The 22,342-nt window shown below is 47.0% G+C and overlaps 1 protein-coding gene across 2 annotated transcripts in view; it reads right to left on the bottom strand.

Moving 5' to 3' along the window:
- The window catches only part of dgkaa (diacylglycerol kinase, alpha a), a 33,504-nt gene extending 11,819 nt beyond the window's left edge, over positions 1-21,685 (bottom strand). The window contains exons 1-11 of one of the 2 annotated variants that reach the window (XM_061256853.1): positions 21,222-21,685; positions 10,401-10,503; positions 9,211-9,287; positions 7,549-7,693; positions 7,022-7,096; positions 6,822-6,871; positions 6,185-6,259; positions 5,540-5,656; positions 1,127-1,244; positions 647-735; positions 289-408 (exon numbers count right to left, since the gene is read on the bottom strand). In XM_061256853.1, the coding sequence (XP_061112837.1) occupies positions 289-408; positions 647-735; positions 1,127-1,244; positions 5,540-5,656; positions 6,185-6,259; positions 6,822-6,871; positions 7,022-7,096; positions 7,549-7,693; positions 9,211-9,287; positions 10,401-10,476 (942 nt within the window). In that variant the 5' untranslated portion in view covers positions 10,477-10,503; positions 21,222-21,685. The remainder of the gene's footprint in view (positions 1-288; positions 409-646; positions 736-1,126; positions 1,245-5,539; positions 5,657-6,184; positions 6,260-6,821; positions 6,872-7,021; positions 7,097-7,548; positions 7,694-9,210; positions 9,288-10,400; positions 10,504-21,221) is intronic. The other variant, XM_061256854.1, reaches the window with a different exon arrangement.
- Between the last annotated feature and the right edge of the window lie 657 nt (positions 21,686-22,342).

Raw genomic sequence — 22,342 nt, 5'->3', positions numbered from 1 at the left:
GGAACTGTTCCTCACTCACAGAAATGCTCAACCGCGCTGTCATTCCGAGCCCACTCAGTCTGGCCAACTAAACATCCCCTTGTGTAGCGGACTAAAAAATGCCCACCCCCTTCTCTACTTTAAATGATGTGTGCTGAGTGTTCTGGCACAAAATGGCTGCCATGCATCACCCCGGTGGGTGCTATAGAATTTTAAGTGAGTTTACCCCTTTCACTCTCCTTTTCCAATCCATTATATCTATCATCAGTAATAAGGAGTCGTGGACGAGCCGTGGCGTCTGGTACTCACCATGCTGTGGCACCAAACACAGCGCTTCCCCGTCAGCCCGTGGTAGCTCTTAATCTTCTTCTGGCACCTGTCACACTTCCCAGAGTCACAGCTCCCTGCAACCCAGTCATGGGCTGATATCTGGAGCGAGGATAGATGTACAGATACAGACAGACAGACAGACAGACAGACAGAAGAGCAGGCATTCACACCAAGACCCACGGTCACTAAAGGTAACCAAACCACACGGTGCCAGAAACAACAACTGGGAACATAGCATAAACAAAATCACAGAATCTGCACATAGGAAGTATTGTTTATTATAGAAAGCATTTATATTTAAATAAGGTCTTTTACCTTTCAGAACCAGACAACTCACCCCAGTATCTTTTTTGGATTTGACATAGGTACGGGTGCAGGGGGATGGGTTCTTGTTGGCACAGCGCCCATGGACTGTATATTTACAGCCTGAAAAAAAAGACCTTTGAGCATTTAAAAATAAAAAAAGACTGTTACCAACTGCATAAATCAAATGTGAGGTAACAGTCATGAACGACTGAAGTGGCCCCGATGCAAACCAGGCACTAGGTGCCGCTGGTGCAGGACTGCCAGGTGAAATTCCCACGCCCAGGGCAAAATGACATTATTAATATTATGATTATATTATCCCTGAAACCGGGACAATAATATTTACCAGAAGTTCACAGACCATTACCCCCCACCTTCCCCTCTGGTTGTCGCCCCCTGGTGGCAGCCCTGCGTTGGTGTAAACCTGAACGCGCGAGAGAGGCTGCGCAATATCAGCCGTTTCTGTTGTGTCTGTGAGCGCTGCCCTCTGGTGGCGGCGCCCGGTACTCACACGTGCAGCACAGCCCTTGCTTGCGCAGCCCCAGCAGCATGCTCTGGCACACGTTGCAGTACACCGGCTTGTTGAAGTGCTTCATCCTCCAAAGGTGCTGCCCGTCCTTTTGGGTCATCTGACGGGAGGACGAAAAGGAAGGAGCGGCATTCAGCTCAGGCAAACTTAAAATGCCTGAAGCACATCTTGTTGTGAAACAACGCATGCTACAGCACTCTTCCTGTTAGTGTGGTTAGACGTGCGAATGCGTGAAACATAATCGAGCTGTACTGAGCAACAGTTCATTCCCCAGTAAGCGCAGCTCTGCATGATCAGTTCTCCCCAGGTTGTGTGAATGGAGAGGAAACAACAATGTGCTCTCGTTTGTGGGCAAGCAAAAGCTAGCCCACAGGGACCTCCTTCCTCTGTGTGCTGAACACAGCTTTTCCAGTTTGCCGTCAGACCTTTGACGGTAAGAGAGACGTTCGGCCATTTTGTAGGCACCTTCCGATCTAGCGGTGATGAAGACTCTGCACGCCCACGATAACAGCCTACCCGTCCCCATCGGTGTCACACGCTTCATAAACAGAAACCCCCAGAAACATATCTGGAAGTACGTGGCTCATCGTCCTGAAGCAGTACCGTGTAATGGGGTCTAACCACAAATGTGCTATGAAGAACAGTGGAATCGTGCCCTTTTATAATAGCAGGCAACTGCGGACTCAGCAGACTGGCTTAATTAGTGAGAGTGCCTGTGGCCGCATAATGCTACCATCCCTCTGGTAAAATTAATGTGCTCTCAATTCTACTGTGCAAAACTGCTCGTTTCCTGCAGCTCTGCTGATAAACACAAAGTCCCGTCTGACAAACCCTGCACACCGCCCAGCCATTATCCTCACTTGCGGGAACAATGAAAGAATGGGAAACAAAACACACAATGAGGAATCGGTAATTATCAGATCATTATATAATACTAGAAACCCTTCTGGGTTTAAAAAAAAAAAAAAAAGAAAAAACTTAAATACTGTGGGTAATAATTTTGGGTTCTTCAAGAGGTTAGATTGTTATGGCAAGCCCAGTCTGGGCCCAATTCATCTTGTTTGTGGGGGCGATAAACAATTCTGAAAGCAAAAACAAATGAGCATGCCGGAACCTTTTTGGATTACAAAAAATGTTAAAAGACCATGGTGTTCCCGCAAGAAATAAGTTATTCATGAATTCGAAAGGGACGGCGTGGCTTCTATTACAGATGACTGCAGTCTGGTCACAATGAGTCGGTGTACTTCAGTTCAGCATTGAGGCGTTGAGGCGTAGCCCTATGTCAGCATGCATCCAAGACCATGGCAGTCTCAGAGAGAAAGGCCTGAAATAGCCCCGCGGAAGTCTTGTGGGATTTCACAAGAGACATCGACGCACTCAACCAGCCAATGGCAGGAAGCTGTAAACAGCAGGCATCCGTGCAACTTTCTTTCGTTCCTTTCTTGAGCGAACGTGCCGCGCGATGAGGCACGACGACTTCAGAGGCCAGGGGCAAACTGCTCCTCTGTCTCTCGCACTTTCGTGAAATCACGGCCACGTTTCATGAATGCAGGGGTTTAAAATACCAAAGTGCACTCTGAGGTAAATCAATTTTTCACATTGTGGTGGCACTAAAATATCCGTGGATGGCTGGTGCACCTGCTATCAGTGTTTACTGTAGCACTTTGAAGATGACTGTGTCACTACACTCCAGAACAACAGAGGCGATATGCACCTGCCATCAACTCTCTCATTTTAGTGTGATTTACTAGAATTATTTAGCAGCAGATATGAGCTTGTTAGAAAACACCCCCCAACTTTTCAGTCAATGAATCACACCATGGGACTGAGGGGTTAAAAATATTGGGAGGTGATGGACAATGCTCGTGAACATGGCCTTGAATTTGACCGAAGTGCTCCTCCATTTCTTATTTATTTCTTTGCCATGTGACCTGACTGCCCCAATCTGTATATAAAAGCATAGAGAGGGAAGAGAGGAAGAGAGAGAGATAGAGAGAGAGAAAGAGAGAGAGAGATAGAGAGACTCGCTCGTCTTCCCATTACAGGGGACATGAAGCACTCAGTAATATGACTCTGGTTCATTTGCCTTTTGCCTTCGATAAGATATGGCCCTACATTCAAATCTGACCCCTATTTGCAAGAAAAATAAGCTTAAGTGCTTTTTTTGCAGCTACTGGCACTAGGGCACAGCCATCTTGGAACAAGCTCGGTTGTAACATCACCAGGTTTTTTCTTGGCTTCTCAAGCTCTTCTTATTGCTAGGCTGCTGACTTGCAGTGTGCTTAATGCTGAACCGTGAGGGGAACAAAACAGGGTTTGATCTCATCAGAAGCAGTTAGTTAAAAATAATGTTCCGTTCACAATTCATCGCTGAGCTCATTGAAACTCAGCGGTCTAGTAATGAAAATAGCATGAGCAACTGAGACGAACCAGCACAGTGATGTCACAGCTTGTTTAAATATGTCGTGTTGTTTAAAGAAGGCCCTAGTAAAGCCACCCTAAAAAAACGTAGCTACAGTAAATACAATCTAATCTAAGGTAAAGAGACATATCTAATCAATGGTAAAAAGCAAGTGAACCAGTCATATTTCCAAGTGCTTCATAAGTTTCAGTTTTGTGCTTGGTGAAGCTCTAGTTTAGCAAAACAGAGGGAAATACAGTATATGCACTGCGGTAGGTGTGCACACTCAAAAGAGGGACAAGCTTTAGACGGCACTTTTCTTACTCCACACGTATATTTGTGGACCCTGTGCTGCTGGTCTCGGGAAGACGGTATGCATGCTCATTAGCACCGAGCCTGTCATCAGCACGGCTCCGCTCCCAGCGGCATTAACTGCCAATAATTCAAAATCAGAGTAGCTCCGGGCCCAGCATCGCATGAATATTCATGAAGTGAGGAAGATGGGAGGAGGGAGAGGCAATGAGGGGGAGGTATGGAACAAGACAGTGAAGAGAGGAGAAATTGCAAAAGATGGGGAGGGGAGCGGGGGGGGGAGGATTGATGTGAGAAAGAGGCAAGGAGAGAAGTGGAAGAATAAGCTAATGGAAGAGAGACAGAGTGCTGCATCAATCTGGAGCTGCAGGACTGAATTTGTTCCGGAGAGAGACAGAGAGAGCAAGAATCAGAGAGAGAGCGGCAGAGAGATAGAAATATATATTGTGTGTGTAGTACATAATCTCTTCATTAGGGCCACAGAGATAGAGATTGTAGAGACAGACAGAGAGATGTGTGTGGTGTGTGCGGTACAGAATGTGTTCAGTAGAGAGGTGTGTGGTGTGTGCGGTACAGAATGTGTTCAGTAGAGAGGTGTGTGCGGTACAGAATGTGTTCAGTAGAGAGGTGTGTGGTGAGTGCGGTACAGAATGTGTTCAGTAGAGAGGTGTGTGGTGTGTGCGGTACAGAATGTGTTCAGTAGAGAGGTGAGTGCGGTACAGAATGTGTTCAGTAGAGAGGTGAGTGCGGTACAGAATGTGTTCAGTAGAGAGGTGAGTGGTGTGTGCAGTACAGAATGTGTTCAGTAGAGAGGTGTGTGGTGTGTGCGGTACAGAATGTGTTCAGTAGAGAGGTGAGTGCGGTACAGAATGTGTTCAGTAAATAGGTGTGTGGTGTGTGCGGTACAGAATGTGTTCAGTAGAGAGGTGAGTGGTGTGTGCGGTACAGAATGTGTTCAGTAGAGAGGTGAGTGCGGTACAGAATGTGTTCAGTAGAGAGGTGAGTGCGGTACAGAATGTGTTCAGTAGAGAGGTGAGTGGTGTGTGCAGTACAGAATGTGTTCAGTAGAGAGGTGTGTGGTGTGTGCGGTACAGAATGTGTTCAGTAGAGAGGTGAGTGCGGTACAGAATGTGTTCAGTAAATAGGTGTGTGGTGTGTGCGGTACAGAATGTGTTCAGTAGAGAGGTGAGTGGTGTGTGCGGTACAGAATGTGTTCAGTAGAGAGGTGGAGTGGTGTGTGCGGTACAAAATGTGTTCAGTAGAGAGGTGTGTGGTGTGTGCAGTACAGAATGTGTTCAGTAGAGAAGTGAGTGGTGTGTGCGGTACAGAATGTGTTCAGTAGAGAGGTGTGTGGTGAGTGCGGTACAGAATGTGTTCAGTAGAGAGGTGAGTGCGGTACAGAATGTGTTCAGTAGAGAGGTGAGTGGTGTGTGCAGTACAGAATGTGTTCAGTAGAGAGGTGAGTGGTGTGTGCGGTACAGAATGTGTTCAGTAGAGAGGTGTGTGGTGTGTGCGGTACAGAATGTGTTCAGTAGAGAGGTGAGTGGTGTGTGCGGTACAGAATGTGTTCAGTAGAGAGGTGTGTGGTGTGTGCGGTACAGAATGTGTTCAGTAGAGAGGTGAGTGGTGTGTGCGGTACAGAATGTGTTCAGTAGAGAGGTGAGTGGTGTGTGCGGTCTCACCTTCAGCCCCAGCAGCACCAGCAGGGGCACATTGTTCATCCCGCCCTCCACCCACTCCTCCAAGGACACCGTGCCGCTGCCGTCAGAATCAATGGCTGTCATCATGTCCTTCAGCACCTGGCCAATCACAGTGCACAGTCAGCACTCCACCCAGCCAATCACAGGGCACCTTCCAGGGTCATCAGGGTATATTTTCATTTTGATTGTTGAAATAAACCATGGACTTCACTTCAGCTAACAGGATTATTAGATATTAAACTCTGAATTACCTCCAACACAAACACTAGAAAAATAATAAATGTCAATAAAACAAAATGTCGAAATTTCAATTTGTTGGCACAAAACCTCACAGATAGCGATGGCTGAGCCATACAGCCTGACCCAGAGCAGAGCAGTTTATTTTAACAGCCATCCAGCAGCCTTCCCAAAGGGAGGGGGAGATCAGTAAACCTATATCATAGCGCAGAGACATTGATTTTTACAGAAGCAGAGCGTGAGTGTGTGTCCATGTTTGTGTTTCCGTTTGTCTATGCGTGTGTGAGTGTCTCTGTGTGTGTGTGTGTGTGTGTGTGTGTGTATGTGTGCGCGTGTGAGTATGTCCGTGTGTGTGTGTGTGTGTGTGTGTGTGTGTGTGTGGTCTCTTACCGGCCTGAGCTCGGTGACATCCCAGCCCAGGTAATCTGCAGCATGCATCATCTGGGCTATAATCCGATCCACTTCCTGTGGAAACAATGGACTTAAGAACATATTGGGGATGCCAAAGCTTCAAAACACCAAGAACAGGGCCGGTGGCAGAGGCCGTGCATCACTGGGACAGGCGTTATGGAATAGCACTTTTAATGCATTCATCCAAGAGTAGCAAACAGGAAACTGGTCTGCATGCCTCTAGTGGTAAAACATTGTTACTGCAGTTCCCGTTAGGGGGGAGGGGTGCTGGCTCAGTCAGTGAGTTAGGGAGTGAGTGAGTCACTGACTGTGTACGGGACATTCGCAGTCATTTATAGCGCCGTCTCCTCATCTCACAGCCAGGAACTCCTACACAGCAAATTTCCATCCACATTGCGGCAAGTTTTGCAACCTCGTGCAGCTGCATGTAGGGTGGGGCCTTGACAACCACTGGCCCGTGACACTGAAAATATGATGCCCCCATGCTTGGTGAACCGTAAAATTGCCTTGAAATTGGTTTCCAGCAATAGGCCCTTCTTAACTGGCCTGCCACTCATCTGCGTTCACGGCGACTCTGAGCTGTGGAAGTGTAGCACGATGCGTTTGCTTCTCTTACCGAACTGTCAAGGAGTCCATTGCCATCTTTGTCGTACAGTTTGAAAGTGACTGAAACAGGAAAGAAGAGGTTTCATAAACATCCGTACTCTGACTGCAGTGCACATGACTTTAACACTGTAAGAGGCCTCCTCTCCTCTCAACGGAAGCAGTAGAATGACAGCGTTACACAGAGAGGGTTCGCGTTGCTGGGGGACTCACACTCAAGCTTCTCGCGTGGCTGTCCCTCCTCGAGCAGGGAGAAGTAACAGGAAACATCCTTGAGGAAGACCTCCCCTTAAAAGCAGAAGGACATGGGGGTGAGCACAACACAGGGGTGCGAGCGCTGCAGAACACATTGATCAGCTCTATCGATTACACAGGCCACTGAGCTGAGCAAGGTGCTGAATATCAGTTAAACAGACACGCATTGATTCCTTTTCTTTAAAAGATTAAGGCCGTTTGTGCTCTTTGAGCTGCTGTGATCAGGTGGAGAAAGTCTGATTCTCACATTTTGAACACTGAACAGAACCACGTCAGCGACAAATATCTCTGGATGTAATGCCTGTGCGACCACAATGCACAATGATTCAGACGCGATTACGGTCGACACTACCAAATTGTCACAGTCCTGGGAGGAGGAGTTACATTTATAAATAGACAGAGGGTGCAGTGATGGTTGTTTTTTAGGGGGAGGAGTTATGTTTTCAAACAGGGTGGGGTCACGCTTGCAGGAGGTGCGGTCTCACTTTCAGTGGGGGGCTCCGTTCCATCTGGCCCCGCGGGCTCGGATGTCTGGAAGGAGCGGAACAGGCGCTGGCAGAGGTCCGCTGGGAAATCCTCCACCTCCAGGTATGCCTTCAGAAAGAGCCGGAAGCCCTCCTCCTTGATGGACTGCCGAGGAGGTGGAGAGAGACGAAAGAAGGAGGGAGGCATTGACAAATAAGAGAGAAGGTCACCCAATCCTGCTCTGAGAAAGGCCGCTCGGCTGGGGAGAGACACACGAGCTACACAGTGCTTCACCCAACACCGCCAGCACCCACATCCCGCTCAGAGCCACATATACAGCCATAGATACGCCTGCTCGCCAAGGCCTGCTGACTCACTCACATTAGATACAGGTGGGAGAGAATAAACCCCAGAGAAAGACTTGTGTGGGACAGACCAGGCCTTTATAATGAGGGCTGAATGAAGCCTGTGGGTTAGCCGTGTGGTTGGCAAAACAACCAAGAATGACATGGCTGTTTTTCAAGTAACTTTGCCTGGGAGCAGTATTTGAAGCTCCTTCAGGATATATATGTAAAATCCAAGCTGTATCAAAGTTTTAAAGTAAATGATGAATTATTTTTAAGAGACCATTATTCATTGCCATATAAGATCAAGCATGTAAGCATTCCTATGGGCAAGAGAACAATGGTGCTCCAGGCAAAGTAAACATACCTCGCCCACCACGAGAAACACGTTAGAAAACTTTCTCGAGTGAAAGAACTGTGGTGAGGCCAGTCATGACATCACAGTTCTGTCTGTGGTTCTTCTCCATGTTTGCATATCATATCTCAGCCATTATGTTCCTCTGTGGTGAGCAGAACAATGCGGTTGTCAGTTTCGTTTGTTCAGCGTCAAGCAAAACAACTGGTTGACTGCACGGCAAGTTCTCCCCCAGGATTGCCATTCAGTGAGATGCTAAATGACATCCTTTTGAACTACCATTACTATTCCTTTTTCAAAATGAAGCCCCTCGACCCCAGTTAAGCCAGCAGGTATGGAGAAGGCCGCTTCTTCAGGGGCACTGGCCAAAGTCTGCTTCCACCTGCAATCCTGCCAAAAGCATCTCTCTTCATTTGGCTTCAACATCAAAGGCAAGGCATGTTTCAGGGATTAGTGGTATTTGGCCTACATGGGAAGGGCGCTTTTCCGTTTCCACCAAGTTCAGGCACAGAACGGTACGTGCTCAAACACTATTATTTTCTCCTCCGCGTATAATCCTGCACCGCTTTGCCTGCTAATATTTTAGACTAAGTGCATTGCCACTGTTCAGCAGCATGATTAATATGGAGCATCTGTCCTCAGGAGCAATTTGTTCAACCCGAGCTGTTAAAGGGGACGGCCATTCCTGCCGCTAGTTAACCTCTGCTTCCTGGTCTGAGTCCATTTCCATTCTGAGAGTCTGGTTGCATTTATAGGCCCATCTCACTGCTGAAACACTCTTTGTCTTTTTTGGAGAGCGCAGCCAAGCTTGTGCCCTTGAAGCACGTTCTGATACCTGCTGCAGCTCTTCACTGCAGTCACTGCATCAGAGCACTGAGCCCCCTCCATCTTTGGAGTACACCTTAACCAATCATTTGGCATCCTGTGGGGCCGCTGACCATGGTGTGCAATGTAGGCGCCTAACAGGAGTGGGCGGGGCTCACCTCTCCGTGCCGGTGCTGGACCAGCTGGCCGTTGGCATCAAACTCCTTCATCACGTCCTTCACCTTCAGCCTGCAGTCTGGAGACCAACAGCACAGCGCTAACACTAAGGCCTCTGCAGGGAAAACACCTGAGCAAATCCTCCCTGCTAGACCCACACTATTAGCTTCCACATACAAAAAGCAAATAACATATTATGCATTGACACGCTGGCGCAGGCACACGCACATTCACATTCATATGTAAAAACGAAATGATACACCCACACAATCAAGATTCACTTTAAAAAAGAACAAACAAATTTGATACACCACACAATCAACATTCACTTTAAAAAAGAACAAACAAATTTGATACACCACACAATCAACATTCATATTAAAAAAACAAAAAACAAATAAGATACACCCACACAATCAACATTTATTTTAAAAACAAACAAAGAAATATGATGATACACCCACACAATCAACATTCACTTTAAAAAAGACTCATGGACACACGCTTTAATGGTAAAATACCAATATTAACAACAAAAAAAAACAGGAGCACATTTCAGAAGACACAGCATGCTTGTATAAGTGTAAGACTAAAATACAACACATACTGTCTTCGTGTCATTTCCTTTTCATACAAATACCATTTTTAAACAAATTGTCAACCATAAAAGGATTGTGCTCAGCAGGTGACCGAGCCCCGTCTTACTCCCTCAAATCAAATTTCACAAAATGTCATCTTGGCAATGTCAGAAAATGAGCTCATTTGGATTTCTGCAGCCATTCACTTTCATATGAAGCAACAAACATCAAACCCGGAAGAACAAAAAAAAAAAAACAGACAAGCGTGTCTCCCGACGGACTGATGAGCAGCTCGCTGAACCCAGCGTGGGCGGTACAGCATTGGTAGGGCACGGAGGATTTCAATAAAAATGCAATCTATCTGTGAAATATCATATTAGTACACAAAGGAGAGGGTGGGAGAGCAAGGGAGACCAGGTAGGTGGGTGGAAGCAGGTGAATGTGAGGGGGGCAGAGGATTTCAGTCTTGGGGGGCGAGGGGGTGGAAGCAGGTGAATGTGAGGGGGGCAGAGGATTTCAGGCTTGGGGGGCGAGGGGGTGGAAGCAGGTGAATGTGAGGGGGGCAGAGGATTTCAGGCGTGGGGGGAGAGGGGGTGGAAGTCCACAGCACTCACAGTCGATGTACTGCTGCAGCTGGATGAAGTCCACAGGGCTGAGCTCCTTGGGCTCAGCGTCAGTGGGGAGGGACATGCTGCCGCCTGGGTGAGGAGACACCACCTGTGGAGGTACGTGGTGGGGAGGGGGTGGGAGTTACACCAAGTGCATCGGGGGGCGTTGACAACCCATCACCCAGGAACAGTGCTGAGATATGGAGCCCTGGGGACCGGGGGTGGGAATAAAAATGCAGGAACGTGTTGCACTTCTACGGCCAGGAGGTGCAACACGTCTGCAGAGGAACACCTCCGTCCCCAGGAACCAAACCACAGCAAATACATGCAGGTGCAAGAGGGCAGTGAGAAACCCTGTGAGAGAGTGAGAATGTGAGAAAGTGAGAGAGAGAAAATGGAGTAGTGTAAAGAGGGGTCTGCCACATGACCGTTAAGAGAGACAAGAGATGTGAGAGAGGTTTGAGAGAAGACATCAAATTTCAGTCCAATTTCTTGGACGAAGAAAAATACGAGTATAATATACAAAATACAGTAAAAACTATATTTCCATGTTCAAGTGTAATGTTTCTTCATCATATCAATGCACCCACTTTCCGGAAATAGCCCAGCCGGCAAGGTTCACACATTGCACTCGGATATGCAATGAATCATTTTCCATGTTTGCTGCATGGCAAGATAATTACAACCACATTTGTTGTCTGCGTTTTCACCGGATAGCACAAAATAACACTGTGCAAGAGCAAAAGCGCACCAACACCCACAAGGCTGATTTGAAGAGTGCTGCAGAGATGATGGTATGAAACAGTCCCTGAGCGAACTTCGCCCTGTGGCTGTTTTCAAACTGCGGGTCTGCAAGGCCATGTTTTGAAGGGTTTTCCTGGAAACACAATAGCTTGCTAACCCACGCAGAAGTAGGCTTTCTGTTTGTTAAAGACTAACGGAATCCTATAAGGAGGAGTGTGGGCTTTCATATTTCTCGTTGTTTTGTTTTTTTATCAATTTTTTCATCCCTCGGAAAAATATGAGTCATTTCCAGGACATGCCAGGACGGTCTTTCAGCTCAGTGTTGTTTTATGCGCCTCAAATTGAGAAATGCTATGAAAAACAGAGCCTTTTTTTCTTTTACAGCTCATACTTATGTGTTCCATTACATTAAATCACATTAAACTCATGTAGCAGGCACAATTATCCACAACATCTTACAACGAAAGACAACATAAGTGGATCCACTTAGAAGGCCATGTGGCGCCAAAGTACTTAAAGTCTAGCAATATTTTATACTTCAGCTTACTGTATCTGAAGTCTTTCTCTTATGGAAAGAACGAGGAGATACAACAGGATGACAAAGTAAAATTCAGTTTTACATGCAAACTGTGACTAAGAGCAGACCCAAATTAAATTTAAAAATATGCATAATGTACTGGGGCTGTGCAAACCCACTTCAGACCCAGAATTCAACACTCGCATCAGGAAAGTAAATATCTAACAAGGTTTTACACCATTGGGATGCCAAGGAGAGCAAGGCACATTTAGTTATAGATGACTGAACAATGAACAAAATGTACACTCGACAGCTGGAAGTACCAAAAACAACATTAGCTGTGTCTTCTGTGAAACAAGTAAACAAGATATCTATGACTTACAATAACATCTCATTCAAAGTTTCTTTACTGATTTCTTAAATACATCATGCCATTGAAAACAAACCGTTTTTTAATGTTCCGCTTGAGTAAGGAGAAGCAGAGCACTTAAGACGGAAACTAATTCCCTTCTCAAATTGTGTTATTGTGAGACAAAGAAGTGAAACCAGACAATCAGCTTGAGTCTCCACCCACTGCCATGAAAATTATCTTTTGACCCCATTAATTTGCAAATTTCTTATACTTCAACAACTTGTCTTCAGTTGCTCAAAATTAATTTCCCCAGAACTCAAAAGTGAGTGTCAAACCAGTGTCTGGTGATAGCCCACGGAGGGGGAACCTTTCAATTTTGTTGGCTTGTGTCTGCTGGCTCATCACAACCAAGTCAAACATGAAATTGTATTCTATGAATGCATCTAGCAGAAGCTCTTATCCAGAGTGCCTGATGTAGCTGTATAATGTAAGTGAATGGTATTTGGTGTAATGGTGTGGGGAATGTTTTCCTGGCGTACGTTTGACCCCTTGTGCATTATTTAATGCCACACATAAATATTGTTGCAGACCATGTGGATCTCTCTCTACGGGCAGTCTACCCCTTCAAATGGATACTTCCAGAATGATAATGTGTCATGCCACAAAGTGGGCATCATCACAAGCTGTTTCCCCAAACAAGTGACAGTGACTTAAGCTTACTCCAATGGCCTGCACAGTCCCCAGACCTCCACCCAATAGAGCATGTTTGGCATGGAATTGGAGGTTTGCAGTGTGGCCAAGACGGACCAAAATCCCCTTGGAATGTTTCCAGCACATTGTTGAATAAATAAATACACTTAACAGTACACACTTACTTGTGTATACACACAAACTTACACATTCATCAGCACTTGCAGTTGGCTTGGCCATTAGCCAACTGCAAGTGCTAATGAATGTGTAAGCAGCAGGATGTTGTTTGGAAACCTCGTCAGGCAGTGTTTGGGTATGTGTTTTAGGGAACGTCGGAGAAAGCCCATACCCACAGCTTCTCCTTTATGACTCTGACAGTTACCCTTTCCGTATTAAGGCACGACTCTTCAGAAAAAGCATCACAATAACTTAATGCTACATCACATAATGGAGACACAATTCCTGCCAGCATGTGGCACACCTTCATATCCTCCTGCCAGGAAGTTCTGGGCAGAGGCATCCAGCACTGATTGGCTCCCAGCAGGTGGAGGCTGTGGAAGGTAAGCCAATGTTCTTGATCCGGATATTTCCCTTACTACAGCCTCCACAGCCAGCCGGGAGCAGTAACACCTGAGCCAAGCCTGCCTCTGTTTTCTCAAAGCGTAAGGATGCAAAGGGGGTGGCCATCCCAATGAAGTCCTGGTCTGCTTTTTGAGTGTGATGATGGTAACCTAAGCTGTGCCAGTCCCAGACCTGGCCAGCATCCCCACAGGGCAGAACATAAGGGGCGGGCACATGGTCAACCAGATAGGGAGGTGTGATGTCGGTGTGAGTATTGCAAAAGTCCCAGCCTGGCTACAAGGGAATATAGATCAACGGCTCAGGATTTTACTCCTGCCCGCACACAACCACCACTCATTCCGTGGTCCACGGAGAACCGAGAGGCCTCCTAACAGGTGGGGAGATACTGGGGAAGGTGCACCAGGTGGAGCCAGGAGAGGGGCACAGACTGTCTGAGGTCTTTGTGTGAAGAGTCACTCCACGTCTCCAATCAATCACATTATCTGTGACCCAGACGGGATTTTTAAAGGCACGTTCCAGGATTTAACAGCAGGATTTAGTGCTCCAGGATAGGTGAAAGAGACGCCCTTGTTTGGGGATCTCTTAGGCCCAGTCTCGTGGAATGAGCTGCAACGATGTTTCTCTTTACCAGGAGGGAGGAGGTCTCCCAGAGGAAAGACTCTTGCCCCAGTTTTCCCTGCCCCCACCAAAAGACTGCGAAAGGAACTGGGGCAAACTTTGGGGGTTGTGTTCCAAAATGGAAATGCGCCTACAGCTCTCTGTGGTCTGGAGCTCTCTGGGATTTGGGCCTGGGAATGCAGGTCATTCTGAAAAAGACGCTGTGTTGCCAAATACAAATAACAGGCAACCAAACTGAACAAAAGTCTTGGCATACCCCACCGAAGGCAGAAACCTTGGCACACTTGCAGGGTTCCCAAAAAGCGCAGCTAAAATCGAAATATTTACATGCAAGCCGCACTTCAGGCTCAACAACATTCACACGGTACTGCTGGAAAACCGAGTGGGCTGAGTGCCCGTAGGAGAATTGGGCACTCCTGGGAGCAGCGCTATCGTCTGTTAGCACCAACTGCTTGGGGGCATCCCAGCATGTGAGAGCCTTTACGCATATGGTTCTATATGCGGAGCTGGTCCAAGTACAGAATTCGGGGGCTGAAGATCCATAGCGCGCATGCACAGCCACCGGGGTCAGGATGGCACGCTGCAGCCGGCGAAACCCTCCCACTCTTTCCAAGTGACACTAGACCCCTTGTTCGGGCTGTGCTAACAAACAGACCATCCAACCTCGCTTAATTCCCTCCAAAGGTTAGTACTGTTGCTAAGCTACATCATTTACGTAGCCAAGCTTGTGGCTTGTGGGGGAGGAGAATTGGGCACAAAGGTTGCAGAAATGTGCACCTTTTCATGACCCAGAAAAATAAAATGGTATGAAAACCCATTCCCCCAAAATCTAACAGCGGAAGGACAAGGCTCATAGAAACCATACAAACAAAGTCATAAGAGGGGCATACATTATTTCAATAAACCTTTAATACAGTGAGCAACTGTGCAAATATCAAAAACCAACCTCTCTCTCGTATCTTTTATTCTTGTGTTTAAAGGCTGTGCCCTGGATAAAATACTCGAGAACTTTATTAGGTAAATGTGTTTTTAGAAATCGCAGGTGGCCCATTTCTCTACATCTCCATTTTTAGCCTTCTAATCTATTAGAAATGTTTGAAAGCACTCTGCTTTCCATTTCATTAAGCTGTCAGTGCATGTCCACTGGCTGCCAGGCCATGAAGTCAGACCCCCCCAGGAGGGCTGAAGTTCTGGCTTCACATACTGCTAGACGCTCTCTAGGACAGGGATGTGTGGCCCATGGGGCCAGTAGCAGTTCTAATTTGTCTCCTCTGACCAGAGATGGGTTCAGGCCTGGGTTGCCAGGCGAGTGGGATGAGTGGCCAATCAGTGATGTTAATCAATCAATCATCTGTCAGTGACAGATGACGACAAGCAGTACAAAAGGCCTCCAGGGTCAAATTAGTGTATGTGGGCTCTAATCTGGAGCTGAATAATGAGCCAGGATGGTCTGAATGGCAGAATCCCGTCACGATGCGTTCTTCTGTTCCTGCTCACGCCTCAAGTCTTCACAGGGGAAGCCACGCAGCAGCCGGTGCGTGGGCTCAGCCCGGGTTGGCTCAGGTCCCCGCCGCTCCGCAGACCTGGCGCCCTGCCCTGCCCCGCCCGAGCCAGGCCAGCGCGGCTCCTCACAAACACGCAGTGATGAGCGCCAGGAGAGGGCCAATCGCAGCCCTGCGTCCACCTGCGGAGCCGCTTCACACGGCCCCACCGGCTCCAGCCCCCTCGTAACCGGACCCCACAGCTGTCGTTTCTGCCACACTTTGTGCAAACACTGCCCGTGCCCGCCTTTCCTAAATATTTTTGTTCTATTCTACAATTTATGGTAATAAGAAGGTAGACTTCAGCATGCAGTTATTTTAATTACATGCATGGACATGCGCTGTTCCCCCTCTCACGAAGCCCTTCGGTTTACCAAACAGAATACGACCTGGTTCCTCCATGTTCCTTTTATAAAGAGACATTTCATTAATACTTTTTAATCCCCTTTGAGTGAGTCCCCTCTGAACTCTGGTATTCCCTCAACAAAATGGAGACAGTGAGAGGACATAGAACTGACACAGATTTTGAAGGTTTTCTGGAACACCAGATTGCAACGGTTAAAGGGACTGTCATACCAGGCAGCTCTGACAGTAAGCCATTTAATATGGAAGAGGTTTGGTGTAAATACTCAAAGCCTGCATGGTACCTGTTCCAGGTACTGTAACTGCTGGGGCTATATTTAGAGGCGAGCATACATGCGACAGCGTTTGTTTGTGCAAGCTGTTCCATCACCTGCCGGCTCTGTCAAGGAAACTGTTTTGCAATACTCAGCTACAGAAAGTGAGCTCTGGTTTTTGGGCTGTGGTTGGAAAACCTTTTTTTTTTTTTGTTATGTTAAATTTAGTAACCTTTGGCCACTGGGTTCCCGCCAGCAACTTGTGTGGGGGCAGAGATTACATCAGGTCAGAGGTATGAAGAGGAAGAAGGACATATGGAAAGTGTTTCCCTATCCATGCAACTCCGTCAGAGCGTTGCTAGGGTGACTGACAGCAGTTGGGGGAGGGGGGGCAAGGGGGAGCCAACTGTTATGGGTCTTCCCCTGCCCCCCTCCCTTTTGGAAAGAGGCCACTCTCCGGTTCGCATTCCAGCTTCAGACGCTGTCATGACTCATCTCAGCAGTGAGGGAACACTCCCTGTATTAGCGGCTTCGCTAGGCTTCTGTGTGCTTGTTCAAGACACAAAGGCAAAGAGGTGCCGCGTTTTTGCTGAGGTACAGGTTTCAGTTCCGGGGGCCCCAAAGCTGTGTGTGTACGTGTGTGTGTGTGTGTGTGTTTTTATGAATGTCTGTTTCCGTGGCGGGTTCACAAAATACACTGTGTGGGCTAGTGCATACAAGATCTTGATGATTACTAAAACCAAGACCACAAAATGAAGTCATAGCATTCCCGCCCCCCCCCCCACTGTAAAACTCTTCATGAAAACCCAAAGGCAAATCAATCTCTCAACTCTACTTCTGCCTGTCCGATGTTAACGCCCTGCGTTTGAGGCAGCCTACGCCGATGAGATAGGTGCACCCCCGCGATGAACAACACTGCAGTCAGACTGAAAGTTCAGCAGGAACTAAAAGAACCAAACAGAGCCTGGGACCGCAGATGCCTGCAGACGGGTGAGTCACTGCAGGGGGCGGGAGGGGGGCGTGAGCGCCCGCCCAACGCATGCAGCTACCTGGCTGAAGGGTGTTCAGCGCGCGCTCCAAAGAAACCACAAACACGTCTGCACTTGCACAGTTGCAGCACTTCCTCTCCTCTCCTCGCATCTCTCGCTCTATCTCTCCATCTCTATCTCTTTGTCACCTCTCAGAACAATGGCACACGTCTGGCAAGCCGTCTCACCGGCGGATGCTGAGGAATGCCTCTGTCCTCAAAGGAGGTGAGAGCGTTGCGTGACGCGAAACGTGGATGTTCTCACCCCCGAGAACACTGCCGGCTTTCCGAGTAATCGCCCCGTGCAAAGACACGGAGTTGCGAGGGATGCAGAGAGAGCTGCCACAGGGTCAGAGCTGGAATACGAGGGGGTTAAATTCCCCATGGGCACCGGAGGCTAAGTTCTGAATGCCCATCAGCCCAAAGAAATGATCGTTAAAATGTCTAGCGTTACAACTTGACATAAATTTGAGCTCTTCAGATTTAAATCAGAAGATATTTCAATCCAAAGCCAGGGGAGAGCATTTACCTGGCTGTCTAAAGAGTAATGAAAACAGGGCAGAGCATGTCTAAACACACACTTTCTCTGCTTTTTGCCCTCCCATGAAACCATCTCTAATCACCTATATAAAAACACACGCACACACACACAGACACAGACACGCACTCACACACAGACACACAGGCAGACAGGCATGCTTTAAGTTACTTGTCTTCCCACCTCAGTAGTCCCTCTGTATTTGGATTCAAATCCCTGGAGTTCCAGTGCTAATTGAAAACACAGACAAACCCCACAGGAGGTCCCAGGCTACTGCGGGCTTGGGTTAATTCCCAGCATGCATTATGCTCCCTTCTCTTCAGTTTCTAAACCCGCACTGTCCCCGCAGCTTTCGCGGGACAGACGTTCCTCGACGCGGCTGCTCCCCAGGGCCCAAGTCCTTGCGATTCGCCTGAGCTTCGGAGCGAGGCTGAGAGTTGGCCTATTAACCACAGGCTCCTACCATTTAGAGACGCCTCGCTTACTCAGTTCCCCTCAGGGCAGCCAACTCCACAGACGGTGCGATCGCAACGGAGCAAACGCAGCGAACGAGATGAGAAATCCCGAGGGCACAGGAGCAGTCCGTAGGTAACACGCTTCCAGCCACGCCATCGGAAAGCCGGAATTCTCCTCGGAGGAAGGTTGGAGTGATGGCCTGTATAGGCTGGCCTGGAACAGCAGGGACTCGTTCTGACAGAGGCTCAGACAGAAGAAACACATATTCCCACAAGGCTCCTGGACTAAGACTATATTTATGCTAAACTGACGGAAGAGGACACTGCTGTTTCGCTTTGCTTGTATTCAGCTTTTCCGGTCTTTGCTACTCAACACACCAGCGCTCCATTGGACTTCCCTACCCAACACACCTGCCTCTTCATTGGAATTTCCTACCCAACCTGCTCCTCCATTGGACTTTGCTACCCTGTGCCTTAAACAAGGGTCTTCAAAATCGATCCTGGGGACCCACTGCATATGCTTCCTTTAACTTCTACTAGAGCAGCCACCTCAGGCACACATTTAATGTTGACCGCAGGATGATTATAAATGTAAAATGACAATGTGTCCTCAACTTCAGAAATATCTAGGTACCACGATACATAGTCAGTGCAACCTTTGCTGTTAATTTTGTCAAATGTGCTGGATGACTAATTATTCTGTAATGACCAGGTGGACAGGTGCTGTGCTGGTATGTAGCAGTAGTTTGGGAGCTTGAGTGTGTGCTGTGTATTTTTAGGTGTGTTTTGTGATCAGATTCATACTTCTTGTTTCATGGGGATGGTGTCCCCTATGGTCCACACCAGCAGTCTAGCCTTGCCTCACCTACTCTATATTTAATGCTTCTTTTTGTGAACTGATCTAGACCAAAAAACCCACCTCCCGCCCCAAACTAACTAGTAATTTACATTTGTTGTTACCATGTGAGGAGACATCTAAACATTATGAAAATCTTTGCACACAATAACTTCCAGACTGCCTTTGATGCTGCTTCTGGAGTTCAGCAGTCGACACAGAGAAATTCACTGCTCTCAAAGGCATGCAGCAGTGGGAATGACCACTAGGCTAGGGTTTGGAGAGAGGGACCATAGGACCACCGCAAAGCAGGCAAGCCCTTTCAGCTCCCACCAGCCCTCATTGTGCTTGAGCAGTGCTAAGCTGTCTGATCTTAGCAGACCTCACTTCGCTCATTTGTAGACAGAACATACAGGCGTTGTAAACTACAGCAGAGACTGCTGGTTGAACATGAGCATTAAACACATGACTGTAGAGGAAGCCAGAACCACCAAGCACAGTATTTAGCACCTGTATAGAACTGTGTAGAAACAGGAACACCCACACCCTCATATCGGGATAAAGACACTAGGCACAAAATGCCCCTAGGGAGGGCTAAGCTAGACCTGAAAGCATGTTGAAAAAAGGCCAAGGTCAAAGTTCAGTAAGATCAACATTGACCTTGCACCAGCCATTGGTAAAGGTTAAGGGTCAGGACTTGACCTCTGAAGTGGGACAGACTGACAGACATGAATTTGAGCTTTAAAGTCAGATGGTGAAATGAGAAAGATGGATGAATGGGGGAGAGGTTTCCATGCGCCTCTGCGACACACAATAAAGGCCAGAAGAAAGCCTATAGTGTGTGACTGAAATTAAAAATCAAGGTATGCACAGTGAAGAGTATATGCCACAGCACATGCCATAGAAAAATTATTTAGGAGAAAAGGGCGTCTGTCTATTTGGCTTATTATGGCGTAAAAACTTTGTTCAAACAGGGAAAGAAAGGGAAAGCAAACCACATTGAAGCTGCTTGTTCAGCAATGCTTCAACAACTATCTTCACCAAGGAAGCAAAAAAAGAAGAAAAGTACAGCTAAACAGATCACACTTTTTTTTTTTTACATCTGGCAGTTCAGTAAAACTGAGCAGGTTAAAGAGGGTAACGGATTTTCTTCCCTGCGTTGTTTAGCCTGAGGCTTTCCACATCACGTTCCCATGAAATGATTTACATTAAAAGAAACGATCTCAGCCACAGTGTGGTTCGTACAGCAACAGCAGATTTTGCATTCTGTTCCTGTCTTATACGGTCTATGGTCCCTGCACAATCGTAAAATAGATGGTTTTACTGACTATAAAAGTTTTACATTCCTAGCGTACTCACACTTGCCTGTTAGTGTTCCATAACTGGCTTCTCAAGCAATTGTGACACTGATAATGAGTTAAGCAAAAGATGGAGTGTCCAACCCGACCAACTTTCTTCAAAACATTCCCACAACAAAGAGCTATTAATTTTCATTGTAAAATCTACCCTTTGTCGCGTTGTTGCAATGTGAATTTCAAGTACACAGGTCGTGCAAGGCGCGGTTACATAAGGCACGACTGGAGCGATTGGATCTGCTTTGATTCGTGCTTTGTGCTTCGAGTGTAAGCGACCCCTTCAGCAGTCAAACATCCACCACAAAAATAACACCTAAGTGCTTCGCGCTCTGAGTAATATCATGTCAACTGTGAATGATCATGAGGAGGTGCTTATACAGTGCCAGGAAAACGGCTAGTCGAATAAAGCCTGCAAAGTAAACATGCTTCAAAGGGTCCGACGCATGTAAGATGTCAAGTTGATTATATCAGCATTGCATTTCTCTAACATCACTCCTAATCTGAGGACTCTCCACAGTCGTTATGAACGGTCAATATTGTTTACGCGCCGCACGCCAGACATGTGGAAAATAAACTATAAGTAGGATCATCGTTGGTATTATTTTTATTTCCCGTTGGGTGACTAACTTAATCTGCCAGTGAAATTCTTAAATCTAGAATAGCCTACCTACTGAAAACGAACGCCTTCGTCAATGAGTAAGCTTCGAGAGAAAACAAATCAGAGGAATTGGAGAAAAGGGTGATAGGTTTCTCGGCTTGGAAAAGTAGCTAACTGTCCCGTCCCTGAAGATTTTCCGTGCCTCCGACTTAAACTGACACTTTAGCACCAATACACTTGACATGACCCTGCTGACAGTGTAGCCTACATGTTTTATACAGCCCCCGGTTCATTTAGCTGCAAAACCACAGGCTACAACGAACTCGGAGAGTGAGTTGCATTGATAGGCGGCAATTACCTTAATTTCCAGATAAGTCGTCTGTTGTCCTTTTGCTTTTACTGCTGCAGTGTTAAGTTAAATACACTAGTTCATTCGTCTGAAAAAAAACAATAACTAAAAACGCTGAAAACAATTGCGGCTTTCTGTCTACGACGCAGCACACAGAAGGGAACTGCAGCTGTTGGACTACAGCCCGAAATGCAGAAAAAAATTGACTGCCACACGCCCAATTCGAAGATGACCCTCCCTTACCGGGAAGCGCCGCCTCAAACTGTTCTTGTATTAAAATCGTAATGACAAACTTATAACGTAGGAGCCCTAATATGCTTCGGTCGCTATGTTACTTTTTTCTGTAGACATAGCCTAATATTTACATGTCAAAAACAACGATCCCGTAAGACTTTGCTTGTCATATAGCCTATCATTCGGCTCCAAGTTTAACGTCTAATGTTAAAATGAAGGCAGTAATATTACAGAAGTTTCGTCCATTTCAACTGTGGAAATTAGCCCATGCAGAGATAGCCTAGCCTATAGCCTATTTATTAAAAAAGCAACGTTCATGATAGATTCGGACTGCTCCTATTGTAGGCGTTGCTTGTGTATGGAGACACGCCCCTCACCTTTTGAGGGAAAACCCTTCCCACCCAAGAAATAAAGAACCACCCATACGCATGGACATATTAGGCTATGCTGTTTATTTGATACGGACAAATACAATTGTCCATCAAAGTAAATTCCGACAGTAGAGAGGCAGCAAATCTGCCTGCTATTGCCTCGAATCCCATAATTTCGATGGCTCTCTCTCGCTGCTTTAATGAAAACAGATCGCGTCTTTTCATCGAGTTACCCAATTCGATATAAGGAAACGGGGATTGGCGCATATATCCCACAGTCTGAAGGTCACGTTAATTTGAAACCTACTGCGGTGATGAACTGCGGGCGTCACCCATTACACGACGTGCGACTCACTTCACGCTCGCTCTCGGGCGGAATCAAGCTCCTGGCGACTAAGTTCATTCCCCAGGGACCGCTGAAACGCCCATCAATCAGACCATGAAATCATTACAGTCAATTACTTAATGGAGCACTTTCTCATTCCAGAGAGCAATTTCCCCATGGCCCACATAATCTCATTTCTA

Source organism: Conger conger, chromosome 10 (assembly GCF_963514075.1).
Source record: "Conger conger chromosome 10, fConCon1.1, whole genome shotgun sequence".
Taxonomy (NCBI): domain Eukaryota; kingdom Metazoa; phylum Chordata; class Actinopteri; order Anguilliformes; family Congridae; genus Conger; species Conger conger.
Note: the sequence above shows the minus strand (reverse complement) of the source record. Positions and strands in the feature narration are given on the sequence as shown.